The sequence below is a fragment of the Perca fluviatilis genome, chromosome 11, assembly GCF_010015445.1.
Source record: "Perca fluviatilis chromosome 11, GENO_Pfluv_1.0, whole genome shotgun sequence".
In the NCBI taxonomy this organism is placed as follows: domain Eukaryota; kingdom Metazoa; phylum Chordata; class Actinopteri; order Perciformes; family Percidae; genus Perca; species Perca fluviatilis.
Window position 1 is genome coordinate 19,921,315 of NC_053122.1, and position 19,626 is coordinate 19,940,940.

General features: G+C 39.5%; 1 protein-coding gene across 16 annotated transcripts in view; it reads left to right on the forward strand.

Moving 5' to 3' along the window:
• The window catches only part of eef1da (eukaryotic translation elongation factor 1 delta a (guanine nucleotide exchange protein)), a 26,156-nt gene continuing 6,530 nt past the window's right edge, over window positions 1-19,626 (forward strand). Inside the window, exons 1-10 of one of the 16 annotated variants that reach the window (XM_039814808.1) lie at window positions 39-131; window positions 602-623; window positions 1,599-1,634; window positions 5,038-5,152; window positions 6,072-6,143; window positions 13,325-13,403; window positions 14,367-14,455; window positions 14,971-15,171; window positions 15,838-16,032; window positions 18,443-18,561. In XM_039814808.1, coding sequence (XP_039670742.1) covers window positions 1,621-1,634; window positions 5,038-5,152; window positions 6,072-6,143; window positions 13,325-13,403; window positions 14,367-14,455; window positions 14,971-15,171; window positions 15,838-16,032; window positions 18,443-18,481 — 804 coding nt within the window. In that variant the 5' untranslated portion in view covers window positions 39-131; window positions 602-623; window positions 1,599-1,620 and the 3' untranslated portion in view covers window positions 18,482-18,561. Of the gene's footprint in view, window positions 132-176; window positions 330-601; window positions 624-1,598; window positions 1,635-2,895; window positions 3,559-5,037; window positions 5,153-6,071; window positions 6,144-11,592; window positions 11,650-13,324; window positions 13,404-14,366; window positions 14,456-14,970; window positions 15,172-15,837; window positions 16,033-18,442; window positions 18,562-19,626 lie in introns of those variants that run through there. The other 15 variants (XM_039814811.1, XM_039814801.1, XM_039814798.1 and 12 more) reach the window with 15 other exon arrangements.

The following is a 19,626-nucleotide window of genomic DNA, read 5'->3' on the forward strand; positions in this document are numbered from 1 at the left end:
GTCCCTCCGCCCTCTGTCACTGAATAATACAGGCGGTCCGCTAATGCAAATCCTCTTCTACCGTCGGATACAGTCGCTGCAGCACGCTAAGGGACAGTTACTGAGCTATAAAACGTCGAATAAAGCCAAGAGTAAGTGCAGAGGAGTTGTATTTTTATAACCTGGAACATAACAAACAGTGTATTGTTTGTTAAAAACCCACAAAGTATTTTGAATTTAGAGCTTTCAAGCGCCACGTGGTCGAAGGAACTAGCTACAAGTTGCTGGGACTGTCAAAAACTTTTGCCAGACAAGTGTCAGTGTGAGGCTGTGAGCAAGCAACAGATAAAGTACAATACGAATTTCTACCTGTATTACTATCACTTTGACAGTGCCTGATTTGTGACCGGTATTGTACATGAGTTCACTTCTTTCTATGATTCTCAAGTGACAAATTGCTTGCGAAAATTTTTGTCCCCCCCCCATTTCCATGACTTGAGATAATTATAGTTTGTATTTATGTACATTTTCTTCAAACATTTAACAAAAAAATAGTCATGTGGTTGCGTTTGTAGTTTATGAGCATTTTTGTATCGTCTCTTATTTCTTTGTTGGGCATTAGCTTCCCATTCCAGTTACCAAAGGTGAGTGTTGATGTTGCTGATGCGCTAACACATGCACTGGTTTATTGCTGTTTTATGGTTTAGTGGAAGTATTTTGCAGTGAGTTGATAGTTAGTACAACCTAGCTAAAAATAATGCAGTCTAATACAGCAGGCCTGTACTAAATCCTACGTTTTTATGAAGGTTAAAATGTTTTAATTGAACTTTCAGAGAGCTGTTAATTCAACTTTATGGTCATTTTGGAGGGTGTAGTTTGTTGTGCTGTTGAACTGTATTGCATCTTTTTACAGTCTATGCATTTTTCGTCTACAGTTGATATAAGGGCCAAGCTGTATCTATTTTGACACATATGTAGATTCTTTTTTTTTTTTTTCTCCTCACAATTCTTCGAGCCCAATGTCAACCAACAGTCCAAAGTCCAAATATATTTCATTTATACGTTATAAAAAGAGAAAAACAGAACATATTTAAAGGTCATAGGGTAGTGTAAGTATTTTTGCTTGAAAAGTGACCCAAACAATTAATGTTGTTGATTCATAGACTAATTGTTTCAACTAATGAAAAAAGAAAAAGAAAATATTACAAACTCCTCTCAGATTAACACAATATAATTAAACAGCTAAAAACTGCTGCCTCTGAAATGACCTGGTTAAAACACTGCACAGTTCCACATAAAGGTAGGATTTATTATAGGTCTCTTACTGCATTAGTTTAGGCTAGGTGTACCTAACAAAACTAGCAACCTAAGAGTGTATATCTGCACTAATAAATAATGCATCGCTCATGTTTGTAATGTTGTTTTTAAGTTACGTTTTTAATTTTTCCTTTTCATTATGTGGTTAGCTTTTTTATTTTATGCTTGACAATGTAAATGTCTTGGTTGTGATGTATGTAGTGCTTCTATCAGAAACATTTGGATTGTATTCTATGATTTTCAGATATAATTCAAACTTATGTAATTACTTTGAAATATTTAAATATCCCATTCCACAATAGGTAGTGTACATTATCCTCCAGCATGCCAAAACAAAGGTGAGCCAGACACTGTTGCACGGGTTGGATATTTTGATGTTTCACAATAAGTTTTTAATGCATAAACAGTGTTTCCTCATTAATCAGATACTACTTCTTTTCCCTTTTGTGACAGGGAAACAAAGAATTCTTCATTATAAAAAATAACAACTATATAATTCATACCTTATTAAAACTTTAAATAATCATAAATTAGATTATACACATTTATGAAACAACCTTTTAATATATCCTTCTTTCACATGTAAAATAACCGCTTCAAAAGCCCTTTTAGTCTGCTATACGACTAACGTTACCTACTCGGTGACAATAATCTTTCAGTACTTAGGCTACATAGCCCAACAAAAACATTTTGTTAAATGTAAATGCAACATTTTCTTACACTGTAAACAAACCACACAAGCACACGTAACCCTTTTGACCTCTTACACCATATGTCATGTCAGCGTCGTGTCCAGTCAGTGGCCTCTTCTCCGAATCAGCAGTAGCAGCATATGCTAGCGGACTGTTGTCAGAGTCTGTCCGCAATAAAAAACGCATAATAATAATAAAGATCTTCTACTGCCATAGGTGACTGCCTTCAACGAGGCAAATATTGGCTGATACAGATGTTCTACCGATAAATCGGTGCATCCCTGAATAGCCTTGGTCTAGTTTTGCCCTGTACTTGTCATTATCTGTATGTAATTCACACTGTTAAGTTGAAATATCTTATTAATCATAAAATCAATTCAAAAATATTTGTACTTCATAGGTTTTTTTTTTTTTTTTGATTTTGGAATGAATAATGAGGAAACGCTGCAAACGCATCCTAACCTAAATGTTGCCCATTCTCACTTTTATGTTTTGTGTTAGCCACATTACACTTTGCATTGTTTGGTTTGTCTTTTGGTTTTTGAAAGTCCAGTGGGAGATTGATCAATTAACTATTATTTTGTTATTACTTGTTTGGGAATTATGTCATATCCTAAAAGCATACAAATGAAACCTTGTGCATTATCAGGCTGATTTATCTATTCTCAGACAGGCTAATGACAATCTGAACTCTGACATTAAAGGGATAGCTATATAGTGTAAATATAAGCTTTTTGATCAATCCAGTCTCTTTGCCTGCAAGACCACATTGGCATCGCACATCAGCTGTTTGAGATTTCTTTGATGCTTCTAACCAGCAAAGTTTCTTTGTGATGCTAACTTCACACTGAACTAATGGCTCTAGCTTCCACCTGTTGCTTCTTTTCTCTCCTCATGAACACTAAAGTGAGTAGAAAAGAGACTCCTTTAATAGAGAAATGGATCAGTCTTGGTCAAACCGTCAACAAGGAGGAGCCCCTCAGCATGCTGTACCAGTGGGGACCTTCAGGCAGGGTAATAATCCCACTCTAGAGAGAAGCACTATCAGCGGAGATAAAGTCCCATTTGGGAGGCTGCCGCGACGCACACGTTTGTCGGAGAGCCACAGCTTTGGGGCTGAAGAGGAGTGGTTGAGCACCTCCAGGGAAGCGAGCGGCTCCTACGGTCAAAGCCCCGTCCTCCAGGGCATGCAGGCAGAGGGAATCTTGTACAATCGCAGCGCCTATGAGCAGGCCGAGAGCAACTACCAACAGCGGCTCGCCTCTAATGGCAACGGGCCGCTGTCCTCCTCTCCGAGGAGTCCAAACACCAGAGGCTACATGACCTTCCAGTCTAGACGCAGCCTTGCTCAACAGCAGGATCCGGGGCACCCTGTCACCACCGTGAAGGCCTCTGGAACCCCCCACCGTCGATACAGTAGAGGACGCAACCGCACCTCCTCGGAGACCGAGCAGGGGGGCAAGGGCAGCAAGGGGCCGACCCAGAGGAAGAGGGGCCTCTCTGAGACGAAAAGCAAGCCCAGATGGGAGAAGTATGGCACATCTCACACAGGGAATGGCAGAGACGTGATGTGTGTTTTTGGTTTATTTAACGTTTATGTTTTTTGTTTATTTTGTTCGTCATGCATTCTGTGTGGCCTTTTTCAGTTATGCTAATGTAGCCCAGGCTTAATAATGACACCCCTATATTTTGTTTTCTTTTGATCAGTTATTAAAATGTGGTCAAAAGTAGTACGTAAAAGCTATGAAAGAAAATGATTTAACTTTCACTTATTTTGTTATCTTTGATGGGCTTGTAAATGAGCCAATGTGTATAATATTTTTTTAAATGCAAGTTTTTAGATGAGCCTTTCTGGAGTTTTTTTGTTTAGGCCACATTTGGACAAATTTAAGCACTCGAGAAAATAAAAGCACAATCTTTTATTTATCATTTAAACGAGGTCAATTCATTGACTCAGCAGGGGTGCCAACACAGGGCTTCAGCAAAACCTCACTCAACTTTTGCCGCAATGAAACATCCTCGCAAGGCGCTGCAGTGGCCAGTTGATTGTTTGTAATGTTATTGCTGTATTTCTACTATTTATCTTGTGATCATTGTGACTAAAGATAAAAATATTTCACAGTGATAACTTTCCAGTGTCAAAGTCCTGTCGTGGAGTATTATAAAGTGGTCTGCAGTGTCATGGCATCTGACAAGCCTTTAATTTGTCTTATCTACGCCTGCATCAATGCAGCCCCTTGCATTTTTTAACACAAGTCTGACCTTGTGTCACCGGAGTATTAGTGTACACCATGCCATCGTTTACTGACATGTTACAGTAAACTGGGTCTCTTTGATAATCGCACAATGAAGTGCACCTCTGCTATCACTAAGGGGGGTGTTGAATGGTCAGCGACCAACCTTTTGTTCTATAATCCAGACTTTGCAGACCAGGCAACTGTGTTTCACTGACTGAGGAATGTGTAGATGCTTGTCTGCTGCGCTAACATGTCAGCAGAATGAGAAGGGAGGTGAAGCATATATGCAGTAGTTTTTTTACACGTTTGTTTTAATGTTTCTTTTTATTTGACAGAAACTGTTATTCTGCCATTCATTTACTGTGTATATAGTTGAAACTGTCTGCGTTACGCTTTGTTTTGTGTCTCCCTATTTCACCTGCAACTCAGTCTGTGGCTCTGCATGATATTGTAACATGTAATATACGGTGTCCTTGTCAAGCGTCTAGTAATGTTCTTTCACTCATTTCTTGTTACTGATTGTGTTGGCTGTGACGACTAAACGCCTGGTCATGGCTGTTGGTTAGTAGATAAACTCTTGGATGCAGATCAATGTTTTTTGCAGTATCTTATTTATAAACCTAGGTGGCTTCGGCACTGTTGAAATCAGCTGAAAACTTACCTATTCAAAATGGCCTTTGTCTCATGTTTGTTTTTATTTTACGGTTTTTATTTCTATTCATTGTTTGGTCTTTTAACACATTTTACTCTTGTGACTTTCTTCTGTAAAAGGTGCTATATTAAATAAATTATTTACTGACTTCCCCCCTCAGTACCAACATGAGTGGATTGCAGTGCCTCGCCTCAGAGAACATCTGGTTTGACAAACAACGCTACGATGAGGCGGAGAAGTGCTTCTACGAAGGAGCCAATGGACCCTCTACACAGGTAGAACAAGCAAAAAAAAAAATTTTCAACTTCTTTTTGAAGTCTGTTTTTATACAGCCCAAAAGTAAAGCTGTTTTTTGTAGTCAGGACCTTGTTTAATGTGCATCAACCTGATCATTCTTAGAAATGACTTTTTTTCTTTACACCTTTTATTTCCAATCCTTCTCTTGCTGCTATCTTTTGAAGTTCCTTCATCTTGTGGCTGAAACATACTCAGCTCATGCTGCCCTGTCAATCACTAGCCTGTTAAGTCGCTCGATTTAGAAGTGGCTCGTCCTTGTGAGAGGGGTCACGTGGTTTGGCAGCTGCCACTGCCTCCCAGTCTGTGTAGGACAGTAGAGTTTCTGCATAAACGATGTAGATTTGAGTGATGAATGACCACTTCCTGTGTCTTTTTAAAGGGTTGTTTCACCCAAAACTCAGAATGCCATATGGCTTCTCCTTACCCTTTGTGATTTCAAGCAATGCAGGTAGTTTGGGTTTTATGTGCGGTGTTTTTCAGAGATGCTCCTTTACTGCTGCCCAAATACAAAGAGGGAAATATGTCTTTACAGAAACAATGTCCTGTTTACTTAGGATAATCAACATATCATGCTGTCAAGTTCTTATTTTGCTGGGTCTTGAGTGGAAAGTAGTTTCAATGGAAATGGTTCACATGGGAAAATGACAGCTGCACCATCCTGGGTTTGTGTTACCCTTGTGCCTCCTGCCAAAATGTGTGTAACCTTTTTATATTTTATCATGATGCACAACATTAGCATGTAGCGCACACTTATTTGCTCCTTGCTTAAATTTATTAAATTGAGTCACCCTAAATGTTTGCTGTATGGTCCATCCTGCTTTTGTCTGTTTTGCATGCTGCTTTCTGTCATTTTCACTGCTCCCGCTTCATCACTGCTTTACCCACATGTACCTGGAGGGGAAAGAAGTTAATGCCATCCTGCAGGACATTGCTAAATCCCGACAGAATATTCTTCAGTCACTAAACGGAGTGAGTACTGTGCTACAAATGAGCCTCAGGCACACCCCCTGTAGTGGCAGGACTGTACTCACTAATGTCTGTGTACCAGCCCTAAAACAGGGAAACATCTGTTTAATTTAGAAATTGTGATTTTTTTAAAATATAGATGGCAAGTTAAGGACATTTTAGCCGTATTTCTTTCCCAGAAAACATTTGGCCTGCACTTGACAAGAAAAGTGCTTAATGCATGCTACATTTTCTGTTAAGAGACACACTGTTCGACGCATTCTCCCTCTCTCCTCTGCTTGCTTCTCCTATAATCTCCATTGCAATCTGTCAGTAAGTTGCATATGTTTCTTTACATCAATGCTATATTGTTATCGTGTATAAGTGTGGTTATACTATACATTATTTTTTAAGTGTTCACAGGAAAAGTTGGATTTTTTCTCATCAGTACCTTTTCTTTCTTTTTTTTATTTAAAGGATAAGTTCACATGTTTTTAAGTGTCCAAAAAGCAATATTTGCATGCCCCTATGCATAGTAAACATTATTGGTAGCTAGTGATGCACCGAAATGAAATTTCTTGGCCGAAACCGAAAAAAGAGGAAACCAAGACCGAAACCGAAAAACCGAAAGAAATTAAGCCAATTATTAGTACCATTGCATTTATGGCTATGACTGTGTACTAACTTTACTAAAATCAAGGCATTGCAATTGTATAAATTAATATTAAAGTTTCAAAGAATAAATCATTTATAAATTATGCAAATATTTATTTTGCACATTGCAACAATGCACAGTATAAAATAAAATTCAAACTTAAATGTTTAACTTGACCCCACTCGTGTGTACATTAAATAATAATCTACAGGCCTACTGGCCTGCAGAAAGGTTTTAAAATTAAATGTTCTATCATAAAAACAAAAAGTGCATTTAGGTCAAGTGCATTTTAAATTTTTCTCTGTACTACTACAAGAAAGTGCATTCAGAACAAGTGCAACTGCTTAAATATGCAACAAGATTTTCTCTGTAGGCCTTCAACATAATAGTGCATCAAAACAAAGACTGCCATAGCCCATATGTTAACTGTAGAACTTTAACAACAACAAATGCACCAAGAATTGCTCAATTTCAGATGTGCAAAGTGGATAATAAATATTTAAACACTAGACAAGCCCATTATACTTATTGAGGTAAAGTGGCAGGTTGTTCTTGATGAAGAGTAGCTTCTCTGCTTTATCACAGTGAAGTCTGTTCCTCTTCTCATCGAGAACATGTGCTGCTGCACTGAACAGTCTCTCGCTGTCAGTGCTTGTGCACGGAGCAGACAAGTACTTGCGTGCCATCTTTTCCAGGTGAGGAAAGCGGCCGCGATTACTTCTCCAGTAAGCAAGAGGGTTATCACTTCTGGGGATGGGGACTTCAGACAGATAACCATCCAGCTGTTGAGCGGTTGAGCTTTTCATCTACCTGACATTTGAGAGAGTGTATAGGGCCATTGCATAAATACACATTTTTATCAAATAAAAAAAAGATCTAGCAGAAATATGGCTACAATCTGATAGTCATATACAGTATATAGTAGCCTAAGAACAGAATAGATTACCTATTTGAGGCACTTTCTTGCAGGATTTCACTGAACATATCAGACAACGAGGGTGCATGCCCCTCATCTGGTGCAGAGAGACAAGTCTTTTTCTGTGCTCTGATCTCCTCCTGCGCTGGGCGCTGCTCCGTGCGCTGCTCTGTCTCCGTCTCCATGCGGGTTCTCCGCATCCATTGCGGCCTGGATCATTTCTCGTGCACCCTGCTTTATTTCCGCATCCAAGTAATGGTCTTTATAACGCGGATCAAGTACAGTCGCGATGAAGTGCAGAGGATCCGAATAGATCTCACTGAAACGTGTGCTGACAGACTCTTAAGAGCGTACTTTTCATTGTTTTCACTCCGTGGTCCGTCTCAACCTCTTTGCTTAGGAGACGCTTTAGTGCTACAATTAAAGAATAACGCTACAGATGCATCAGAGGAGCTGATCTCTTTAGTTAGCTGCTCAAAGGGGCCAAGAAGAGAGATAATGTTCTCTATTAAGGCCCACTGGTGTGAAGTGAATGTCGCGGGGAGCTCGTGGTCTGCACTATATGCAGCCAAGACTCGCTTTTGCGCAAAGAGGCTTTGCAACATGTAAAAAGTGCTGTTCCACTGCGTATTCACGTCTTGCTGGAACCGCTTTATTGGTGTTCCAAACTGATCTTCCATAGACTGCAAGCGGGAATAGGCCAGCTGAGAATGTTTAAAGTGGCCAACAATTCGTCTGCCTATAGCCAGTACATCTTTTACGCTGCGTTGAGACAACACTCCCTCATTCACAGCCAGATGTAGTGTGTGGGCCATGCACCGTATTCCCTTCAGATGGCTGTCTTCTATCGCTTTTGTCATATTTCTTGCATTGTCACTGACAATGACATGCACTTTAGATTGGTCGATATGCTAGGTGTCGAACATATTGGCGAATGCATCAGAAATGGCTGCTGCTGTATGTGACCCTCGAAACTCTTGTGAATGGAGCAGAATCTTTTGCAGCTGGAAATCAGCGTCGATCCATTGTGCGGTTAGACTGAGCATACTGGTAATGCTGACGTCTGAGCTCCATAGGTCTGTCGTGAAACTGATTGCTGAAATATCTGCAGCTATATGCTCATGGACGTGAGTTGCAACGACATTAAACAGCTCAGGTAAACACACATCTGAGAAATATCGTCTGCTCGAGATGACAAAATGGGGCTCAATGTGCTCAATCAGCCTACGAAATCCCACATCTTCTACGACAGACTGGCTGATGATCTAAGGCAATGAATTCCATAATCTTTTGTGTAATGCCCTTTGCCTTGACACCATCACTGGGAAACTTCCTTGCCTTTTCAAAAACGTCCGCCACAGACGGAGTGGGCGTGCTCGTTGGCGTTTTCCTTTTCTGTGCCGCGTTCCTCTCATATTGAACGTAGCAATCGGAATGTTTGGATTTAAGATGATAAATTAAACCCGACGTGGAGAAAGTCTTTGCAGATGCACCCCCTCTTGAAATTTCGGCATTACATGATTTGCAAATCGCTGTCCGTGGGTCTTTCTCAGATACACTGAAATACGTCCACACTGCAGACATGTTGCTTCAGACAAGCATGTGAATATTCGGTGCATCTCTATTGGTAGCTGTAGTTGTTCCTCCAGTCCATACAGTCAAATTCCCTCTTTGAGTTACTACCTTCTCCCTTTTCTCAGCAAGCAAACGCTTTCTATGGCAGAAACGAGCATGGAGTTCTTTACTAAAAGGACTTATTTTTAGTGATGGTCAAATGAAGCTTCGTGAACCATTTTCTGAGCTCACTAGATGGCTCTCTCTGTTCAAAGAAAGGTTAAAGGAATGGCAATTCACTGTGTTTTCAACCCTTTGTTGAAGAGAGAGCCCCATCTTGTAGGCTCAGAAAAAGGAGAAAATGGTTCACAAAGCTTCATTTGGCCATCACTACTTATTTGGACAACTCTCACTTAATTTGGCCAACTCATATTTGCTTCAGCTGAACTTCAGAGGTAACTTTCACTTGGGAAAAACACTTGATTTTATCCCCCATAACCTACATTGAATTTGCTTTAAGACGGCATTTATTTGAAAAGTGTGAACTTATCCTTAAACGTCAACCTTACTAAGTGTATCACTTCTAAAGAAACGCACCGCAGGCGTAAGCATCGCGTATAGCAGCGATTTTTATTTCGCCGCCCATGTTATCCAATCTGTCCGGCCACACCGGCCGCGTAGCATTTTCGTATGCCCGCACGCTGCAGTGGTAGTTTCGGCGACTATTTTTTACGCGATACGCAAGCGTATGTGTCAGTCCAGGCAGGTAATCACATACAGGAAGACCACATTGCAGCTGGATATTTTACCAAAATGAACACATTTCATTATAAAACTTTGGCTGTCTTGACTTCTCACAGCAAGACACGCAATCAGGCACACAGAGAGACTGATGGACGGACAGAGAGAGTGATACACACAGCCACATATAGGCTACAATTACCACAGTTTTCCCCACTCATCGTGTCTCTTTCTGTCGGTTAGCGAGAGAGAGAGAAGGATCGCTTTGTGACCGGCACGTAGAAATACGCGTCCAGTGTGAAAGGCCAGGTGCACGATCAGGCACTTATTTACGCTACGCGACACTTACATGGGCGGTGTGTTCCCCGTGTAAGCTGCAGTGTAAGAGCTACTGTATTGCTTACAACAAACTTGGAGCTTGTTTGCTGGAAACGGCTGCATTGAAGGGGTCAATAAGTGTCTAAAACCAGAGTAAGACACAGTGGTTTCACAGACTTAAACATGTGCTATAATGGTTTAAATGGTTCTGTAGAGCTGCTAGATTGATTTAAATTTCCCATTTTGGCACTACTAGTGACTTTTTACTCAGTCATTGGATTTAGTTGTGATATAAAAAGTAGATTGATGCAGTTTTAAAATGTTTCATCCCATTTCTCAGAATATTGACATTAGGGCTGCAACAACGAATCGATGAAATCGATAAAATTCGATTATTAAAAAAGTTGACAACTAATTTCATTATCGATTCGTTGTGTCGCGCAACTATTACGCCACTCGGTCGCGGAGATAAAAAAAAGAGAGGTCCGTAACGTTGTTCTGAAACACACGGCGGAGGCAGAGAAATCAGTATGACCTAAGTCATCCAAGGTGTGGGGGCATTTCACACTAAATAAATCAAACGTGTTAATTGCAAGATAAACAAAAGCGACACGGCATGGCACGGGCGCACCACGGTGATGATTCAGCACCTAAAACGTAAACGTGTTGGAGTCCTTGATGAGGAGGAAGGGAGTTCAACAGCAGGGTAAAGTCACTACACAATCCTACTTCTGTTCCGTTTTGAAGTGAGGAACGTACTGTCCCTCCAGTAGCTCGTCTGGTGCTGGTGTGCAGTTTACTCGTTGTCCAGCTGATTAGCATGACAAGCTAGCGTTAGCTCGTTAATAACAGTAGTAAAGCAGGGGTGGTATAGTTTGCAAGACTAAAGACACCGGTTTTATTCACTCGCCTTTTTTGGCCCATTCATTTTTTTTTTTTATGTTATGTTGAGAAATATATTTGTGTGTATAAATGAACTTAACTTGCACTTTTATGGTAATAATTTAATGAATAAGGTGTGTCTGTCACATACCTTTACACAACTATTAACTAAAACAAGTATGTATTGTGTTGATGTAAATTAATGCTTTTTGTTTTTTTATCAGATTCATCGAAAAAATAATCGACAGATTAATCGATTATTTTAATAATCGTTAGTTGCAGCCCTAATTGACAGTTTTCTATGCCATTACTGATGACTCTGAAGCATGTGTAGCATCCGATTTTCTTCCTACAACCAGTTTTTCTCCCCCCCCCTTACTTTCACCATTTTACATTGCCGGGTGCAGGTGAAAACTTCTCTGCAGCAGCCCAAGGGGCGCCAGCAGAAACGGCAGCACAGAAATGTAAGTCTTCCGCATCCGGTTTTGCTGCTCAGGCCTGGGAATGCTGCATGGCTGAGACAGACAGCCTGGTGCGCTGGCTGTGTCTGCTGCTGCCTGGTGTGGAGTGTGCTACTGTTATCACAGCACTAAGATGTCTAATCCTGAAACACCATCTTACCATATTGCATCTTTTTCTTTTCTTTTTTTTAAGCTTCATACACTACCACACAATGGATTCAGAATTTGGGGGTGGAAATTATAATAATCTGGATGATTGTTTAATATTGTGATCATTATTATCAAATGTTTTATCTTGAAAGTTCAATTCTTATATACAGTGACCGTTGCCTTTTCATATAAATTCTGAATCAAGTAATCAATAATTGATGAAACTTAAACTAGTTTGACATTGTGGGGAATACAATTACTTTATTCACATTGTTGCCAAGAGTTAGAAGAGTCAGAAGATCAGTACTACTTATCTGTCCTAGCTTAGCTTAGCACAAACACTGGAAACAGCTAAACCGCTAGCCTGGCTCTGTCTAAAGATGTATATAAAGAAAAATTACCTACCTGCCAGCACGTCCTCTAACATTTTATCTTGTTACTCTAATCCATAGAAATACTAAAGTGGCATGTTTTGTTTTTGATTGGTATGGACCTTCTCATCTCTGCAGGAAAGCAAATAAGTTCCCTGAAACACTATTCCCTTTTTAAATGAAAGAGTTTACCTGCATGCTGTCGTTGTAAACATTAAATCTTCTCTTGATTGGGGATCGAGGGAGTTCATTTTAACAAATCAGCGTTGTTTGTGTGTGCGGTGTATCCAAATCATTGTTGTGTAATAGATAGAGGTGTGACGAGATTAAAGGTGACGTAACGAGCCTTGAAATTAGCATAGAAAATCCCCCATCCACTCTCCAAAGTTGACTCTGAGTTTACTTTTGCAGAGCGATAGCGGGGGGGGCATGATATTAAACAAAGAGAAATGTTCTCTTTGTCCTATTATAGTCGTAAATTGATACTAGAGTAGCCTCCTTGTTTAGTGCTGCAATTAATAAAATGCAGAGGAGGAGAAAAGAGCATTGGTCTTCACAAAAATCATCTGTTGAGTGTTTGATGGTAATTTGTGTTTTAGAACGTAATCAATGTGAAACTATAGTAAAATAAGCTTTATTTCTCTCGGTCTACTGTACAATGACAAATTCAAGTACAAAACAACTGGTCTCAACTACTGCCAGAAAACACTTGGTTATGTTGTAACCTTGGTTCTCTGAGTGAGGAGACTCTCTCCACCATACATATGGAATAAGTAACGGTGTAACTGTTAGTTATACACGAGAGAAGTGAGTCATTTGAGTTTGTGGCAAAATCTTTCAGTGCTCTGAATTTCGTTGAATAAAGGACTGTTTTTCCAGTCTTATTTCTTCATTGAAGTTTTCTGTAAAATAGTGTTAAAATCTCGTCTCCATCTCGTGAACCCATTCTTGTGTCTCGTCTCGTCACACCCGTAGTAATAGATTTTAGCCTTGCGTGGGTTTCTTTTTAAATCTCACCACCTTTTTTTGCTTGCTTCTTCTCTTCAGCCTTGGATTGGCTCTCAACCTGGATAAGAGTGCTGCTGTTGCTTTGTCACCATTTGAGACTATGACTGGACATGACAATTGCTAATTAATTTGTGTTTATCTCTCCACAGTCATCCTCGCATGCAGGAGACCAGGAGCTGGTTTCGCGCATGAAGAGCATGGAACTGGAGAACCAAACTCTGCACAAAGGTATGCGTATGAGTTTTGTCATGTCTTCCCGTCTTACACAGTATCCATTAGGGCTGTTTAAACACACACACACACACAATCTGCAGATGACAAAAGAAAATTGTTTAAAACAAGTTTTCACTTTATTTTGTTTTGACTCATACACACACGCACATACACATGGCGCATGTATACCATTATGATCATTCATGCCAATTTTGTGGAAATATATATTGGTTTGAGTGATTTCCCTACCTGACAAAATTAAATATTTATGCTATTTATTCAACAAATTATATAATGATGCTATATATTTAACAAAACGGATGTGTGAGATAAAGCTGTTTTCACACACACAGGTAATTCACTTCTCATTCCTCGCCTGAAACTTCAATTCATTTTAACTTTAGTCGCGCAACCTTGCCCCATTTTCACCTGTTGCTGAGTAACGTGCCATGGTCTCGTGAATGTAACATACCTGTAGCAAGCTCCTTCGTAGTAACTATCGGTAAAAAAACGTGCTACAAAGTGCCGATTGCTAGTTGAGTTAAGCCGCTACAGACCTCCGTCACAGCTCTGTCGTATCAGCAGCATTTAGTAGATGTGTTGAGCTGCAACAGATTTCCTCGACACCAGCTCCGGTGCCCCACATGGTGCTCCGTCAGGTCAGCGGTAGTTGGTGGTTCATCTATCCGAGAATAGGTCACTGTGAGCCGTGTACACCGCAAGCTACCGGTCATTTCGGCGGAGATTACGCTTAAGTAATGAAACGACTAGTTAAGAAAAGAACAAATATTAGTCCCAGCCATGTTGTTTGTGTATCTCTATGGCAAACGCGCATGGGGAGGGCTGAACCCAGAGGGGAGCGTTGGCTGATTTTTCATTTAAACAAGTCAATGTTAACTGCACATTCGAGTTAATCGATTTATCGCCCAGCCCTAGTATCCATACTTAATTTTTTTTATAATTTTGTTTGCTTGTTAGTGGTGGTGGAGATGAGAGCAGCCCTGCAAAAGCTGGAGTCCAGAGTGGCTATGCTGGAAAAGAGCCCAACAGCTGTCCCATGTGCTAAGGTAGATATCTGCAGTTTTTTTTAATTTTTTTTGTTCTTTTTATTTTTTTTAAAGATACATATGTTCTGTATTTATAGAACTACTGTCTGAAAGAGGCAAGACAGCCTTGTCTCTGGAACAATTTGAAAAGTAATATAATGTATTCTACTATGTTACATGTGTTCAGACTCAATTGAAGGAACCTCTCATTTACAGTTGCAGAAAAGTTTAGTATTTTTGTTTTTCTTTTCTCGTATTGAAAGTTTCCTCTTATGTTTTGATGATCTGCTTTTGTTGTTTGCTTTGTCTTATTTGTTATATTACTCAATTAAATTGTTTTGTATTGGGGAGTACTTTGTATAAGCCCTTTGGCTTCCGTCCTCCCCTGCACATATGGATTGACCCTCCTTATTGGATCATGTTTTAATTGTTTGAACAAATGGATGAAGAAAGAAAGCTACAACTTTATTGGAAAAAGCCTTCTCAAGAGCAGACCTTCACAGATATGTCCTCTCCTTTTCAATTGTTGTGACCAGTCTGCTCCAGTCAAGGCTGCGCCAGTAAAGCCGCTAAAGGTGGAAAACGGTGATGACGATGACATTGACTTGTTCGGCAGTGATGAGGACGACGAGGAGGCAGCACGCCTTAAGCAGGAGCGCGTGGATGCCTATGCAGCCAAGAAGTCCAAGAAACCTGCCCTCATCGCCAAGTCATCTATCTTGTTGGACGTCAAACCCGTACGTGTCCTCTTAAACTGTATCATGTTGCTCATTAAAATGCTAGTTCCTTTTGTAGTTTTGTTCTCATACAGGGAACCTACGGTTGTGGAAAATCTGTCTCCCCAGGCCATGGATTAGTTTGTACAATGATTCTTGATTGAATGATTTTCTTGTTTTGTATAAAAGGTGAAGAAAAAAATGGTAACCCTTTACTAGAAGGTATCTACATAAGTGACATGACACTGTCATGACACATGAACCCTAACCCTAACTTGTCATGACAAAAACCGAATGACACTTACTAAAAGAAGCGTTATGTCATAAACATTTATTACTTGTTTATGACCCGTTCATGTAAGTGTCATGTCACTCTTATGTAGATACCTTCAAGTGAAGTGTAACCGAAAAAACAAATGGTTTCCTTTTTTAAATTAATTTCCACTTAATTTATCTACTTAAATATGTTTTAATAATTTAGCCAGAATGAAACAATACATTGCAAACAATGCATCCAGTGCATTTATTAACTCAACTGTCCAGCAAAATAAGTTAAACATGCATGTAGTCAAAATTAGTATGCTGTGTCATTCAACATACGTTTAAAGTTTTGCTGCAAACTGTCTTATTATAACTGTCTGGTTAAATATTGTTTGGTGTGTCCCCCTCCTCCATATGTTCCCTTAGTGGGATGATGAGACTGATATGGTGAAACTGGAGGAGTGTGTGCGCTCGGTGCAGATGGACGGGCTCCTGTGGGGAGCATCCAAACTGGTGCCAGTTGGCTACGGCATCAAGAAGCTGCAGATCAACTGCGTGGTTGAGGATGACAAAGTTGGCACTGACATTCTGGAGGAGGAGATCACCAAGTTTGAGGACTATGTAAGTAACAACCACTCTGATGTAATTTGTTCACCCTTATAATAACATGTTTTTCTCTTACCTTGAGTTGTATCTAGCCATGTAGATAGCTTTGATTTCATCTAAGGTTTTAAGACCTCTGTTTTACATCTCTTCCTCCACCCCGATACTATGTTATGAAATTTTATTTTTTGGTGCTCACAGGATTAAATAAAATTGCAATACAAGATTTAACAGCAAAATTGGTTTCCAGAATTTGTCAATTTAAGAAATGACTTAATTTAAGAACATGTCTAGCTACCTCAGTAACCTGGTAAAATTGTTGTATACAGGCAGCAAGTCAGTAATTAAATTTATCCTACGGTTATTTTGGAAGCATGGCTTAATTATTTTAATTGTAGTTAGAAGTAGTAAGAGGACTGTGCTTGACTTGTTCAATTGTGGAAAAAAAATGTTGTGCTTTGTGTTCGTTTCAGTTTAAGTCTAACTTTGGATGGAATTATTTAGAAGACAAGAGCCCATTGCTACTAGGCCTGTCACGATAACAAATTTTGCTGGACGATAAATTGTCCCAGAAATTATTGCGATAAACGATATTGTCGTTGAGCGATTTTAAATATCGACAATATGTCTTTGATCTCCTTTAGTATGTCGTCTTTCACGCTGATGTACAGTTGTGGAATTGCCGTTTGTGACACGCATGTTCTCCCAGGCAATTCATAGCCTACTGGCTGTCAAAAGTTTGCTGCATTCCTCGAGTGTTTGTGCGATAGACTACAGACTCTTTATTACATTTTACAATTATTTAACACTAAATATTAAATTTAAATAATATATAATTAATAAATCTATCTATATGGCTATCTGCCACACGGCGAGTAAATGTTTGTACCAAAATAGTTCTGTTTTTCAGTCTTAATTTTGGCGAAGGTGCGGCTTCTGCTCCTCTGCAGGTCGGAGCTTCGGTGGGCCGCGCCGACACACACACACACACACACACACACACACACACACACACACACACACACACACCTCTGACATACTTTCCACACTCCATGTCCGCGGACAGCTGTAGGCTTGTACCGTTAATGTTCTGTGCATTGTCGGACACATGCAGCCACTTTCCTGAAACCGCTTGTATGTCCGAGCCTGTCTCCACCGCCTCCACCTGCAGGTTGTCAGCTGTGTGGTTTGAAATGAAAGGGAGAAAACGGGACGCCCAGTAACACGGTTGATATCGCTCATATACTTTTTAGTTTTTTGACGGCGCCTTAACTGCAAAGTGCTGCGGGAAACCCTGCCCCAACTCTCAACTAGCGTTTTCTGTGTCTCTCTCCGCCAGGAGTCCCGCCCCCACAAAGACCATGCGACTGACAAGAGGGTTCACTCCTCGTAACGCTAAGGAACCGAGAGTGGTCCTCCAGTCTCTTTGGTAGAGAGAGACGAGAAAAACAAACAAGCATGCAAATGGAAATTATCGCGGCCGGAAAAATTATCGAGCTCATTTTTTTTTTGTCGTGCGATTAATTGATTTATTGATTATCGTGACAGGCCTAATTGCTACATTATGATCGGTTTCCATCCAGCCTCATCGCTGTCACGACATTACTTTCCATGTCCAAAGTCTTTGTCCTGCACATGCATAATTGTAAAAAGCTGAAAATAAACTCTTATAAATGACAAAGAAATAGGCATCCTCCAGACGAAATTTAGATGGGGAAACAAGACTTCTAAATTACATGTTTAAGAAAGCCGACTGTAGCCATGTCACTGAATTGCTTTTACACGCTGAATTTTACCCTGTTTATTTAACAGACCTCAAACACTAGAAAAACACAATTTTTGTCATACTGGCCATGGCTGGGGAGAATTTAACATTGTCAGCAAAGATTACGTCTTTTACTGGCATTAGCATTTAGCTGTTACATACCACAATAGTTGAAACGGGAGCGTTCAGAACAGTTGGAAATCTGAACCTTTTTAGCTCACAGGGATTTCTCTAAAATACATTTACCTCAATATCTGAAGTTTTGGCCACATTTAACATGAAAATCTGACATAACATTGTACATATGACAGAAAACACAAAAAAGTATAATATGTCCACTTTAAACCCTTACCAGTGAACATCAAATTATCTGCATTATTGGATAGTATTACAGGCAAGCCTTTTGTGATTTGGGTAAACCAGAACATATATTTCTCTCTGGGATAAATAGTGGAGTTCAAAAAACTTAGTTTTTTTTGTTTTTGTTTTTATAACATCTTCTTAGGAAATATGCTCTTTCACTTTCTGGTGGAGAGTCTTTGTTCTAAGCTAACCATCTGCTGGATGTAGCCTTAACAGAATGTGTAAGAGTGTGGTATCGATCTTTTCTAAATCTCCATCACTTAAATGGTTTATTGTTGATTTACTTTTCTTCCTTTGCAGATCCAGAGTGTAGATGTTGCTGCCTTCAATAAGATCTAAGCTCCATCAGCTGTTTACCTGGTCAACCAAAGTGTTGCTGCTGCTCCGGTTTGCACGGTTATTAAATTTTTGAGCACAAACCTCTCTCAGTTTCATTATTATTCTTTGTAAAACAAATATTTTACATGGAGTGCAGTCATCTTTACATTTTAGGGGAACACTGTCTCAAAGTAGAGCTTAACCCACCCAAAATCTTGGGTGATAAAGTCTGGGTGAATGTACTGTAGTCTGGCAACTAGTGGCACCTTGCGAGTGTCACGGAAATTAATACTAGTCATCAATACTGGTGCCTTTTAGCTAAAGTAAGCGATTGCAGTGCACAACTCTACTGTTTTAATAGGACTTTAATAATATGGTGGTGCCCAAAATTGGCACTCTGTCATCAAAACTTTTAAAACCCCTGGTAGCATTGTGTAAAACAATTAATGATTTAGTAAGTAATGAAAAATGTTGAGTCACGGTATAGTGAAGTATGTCATTAAGAAAGTCAGTGTAGTATGTCATGACATTTTCATAAATGTCAGTGTGCCAAAAAATTTCATTAAAAAGTCATAGTATAGTCATCAAAAATATAGTCATAGTATATCATAAAAATGTTTTAAAAAAGTCATAGTATGTCATGAGTCATAGTATAGTATGTCGAAAAATTTCATAAAAAGTCATAAAAGTAATAAAAGTCACCATAGCATGTCTGGAAAAAGTCATACTATAGTATGCCGAAAAAAGTCATAGAAAGTCAAAGTATAGTACCGGTATGTCGGGGGGCAAAGTCGCAGTATAGTATGTCGAAAAAAAGTCATATAATAGTATGTCAAAAATAAGTCATAGTATGAAAAAAGTCCTATTATTGGATGCCGGAAAAAAGTCATGAAAAGTCACCGTATAGTATGTCGAAAAAAAGTCACAATATAGTATGTCGAAAAAAAGTCGTAGTATAGTAGGTCTGTTGAAGGTAGATGCGGTGAGTAGCCTTGAGCAGGTATTAATCACTCCGGTTGAGGCAAAGGTGATATGAAAAATGATGGGTTTTTATTATAAAAGACCCAATTAAGGCTCACAGGCAAAAAAAAATGATAATGGAAACAATTAACAAAATTAAGGAAAGTAACTAACACTTTCAAGAAAAACAAATTAAACTTGACTTA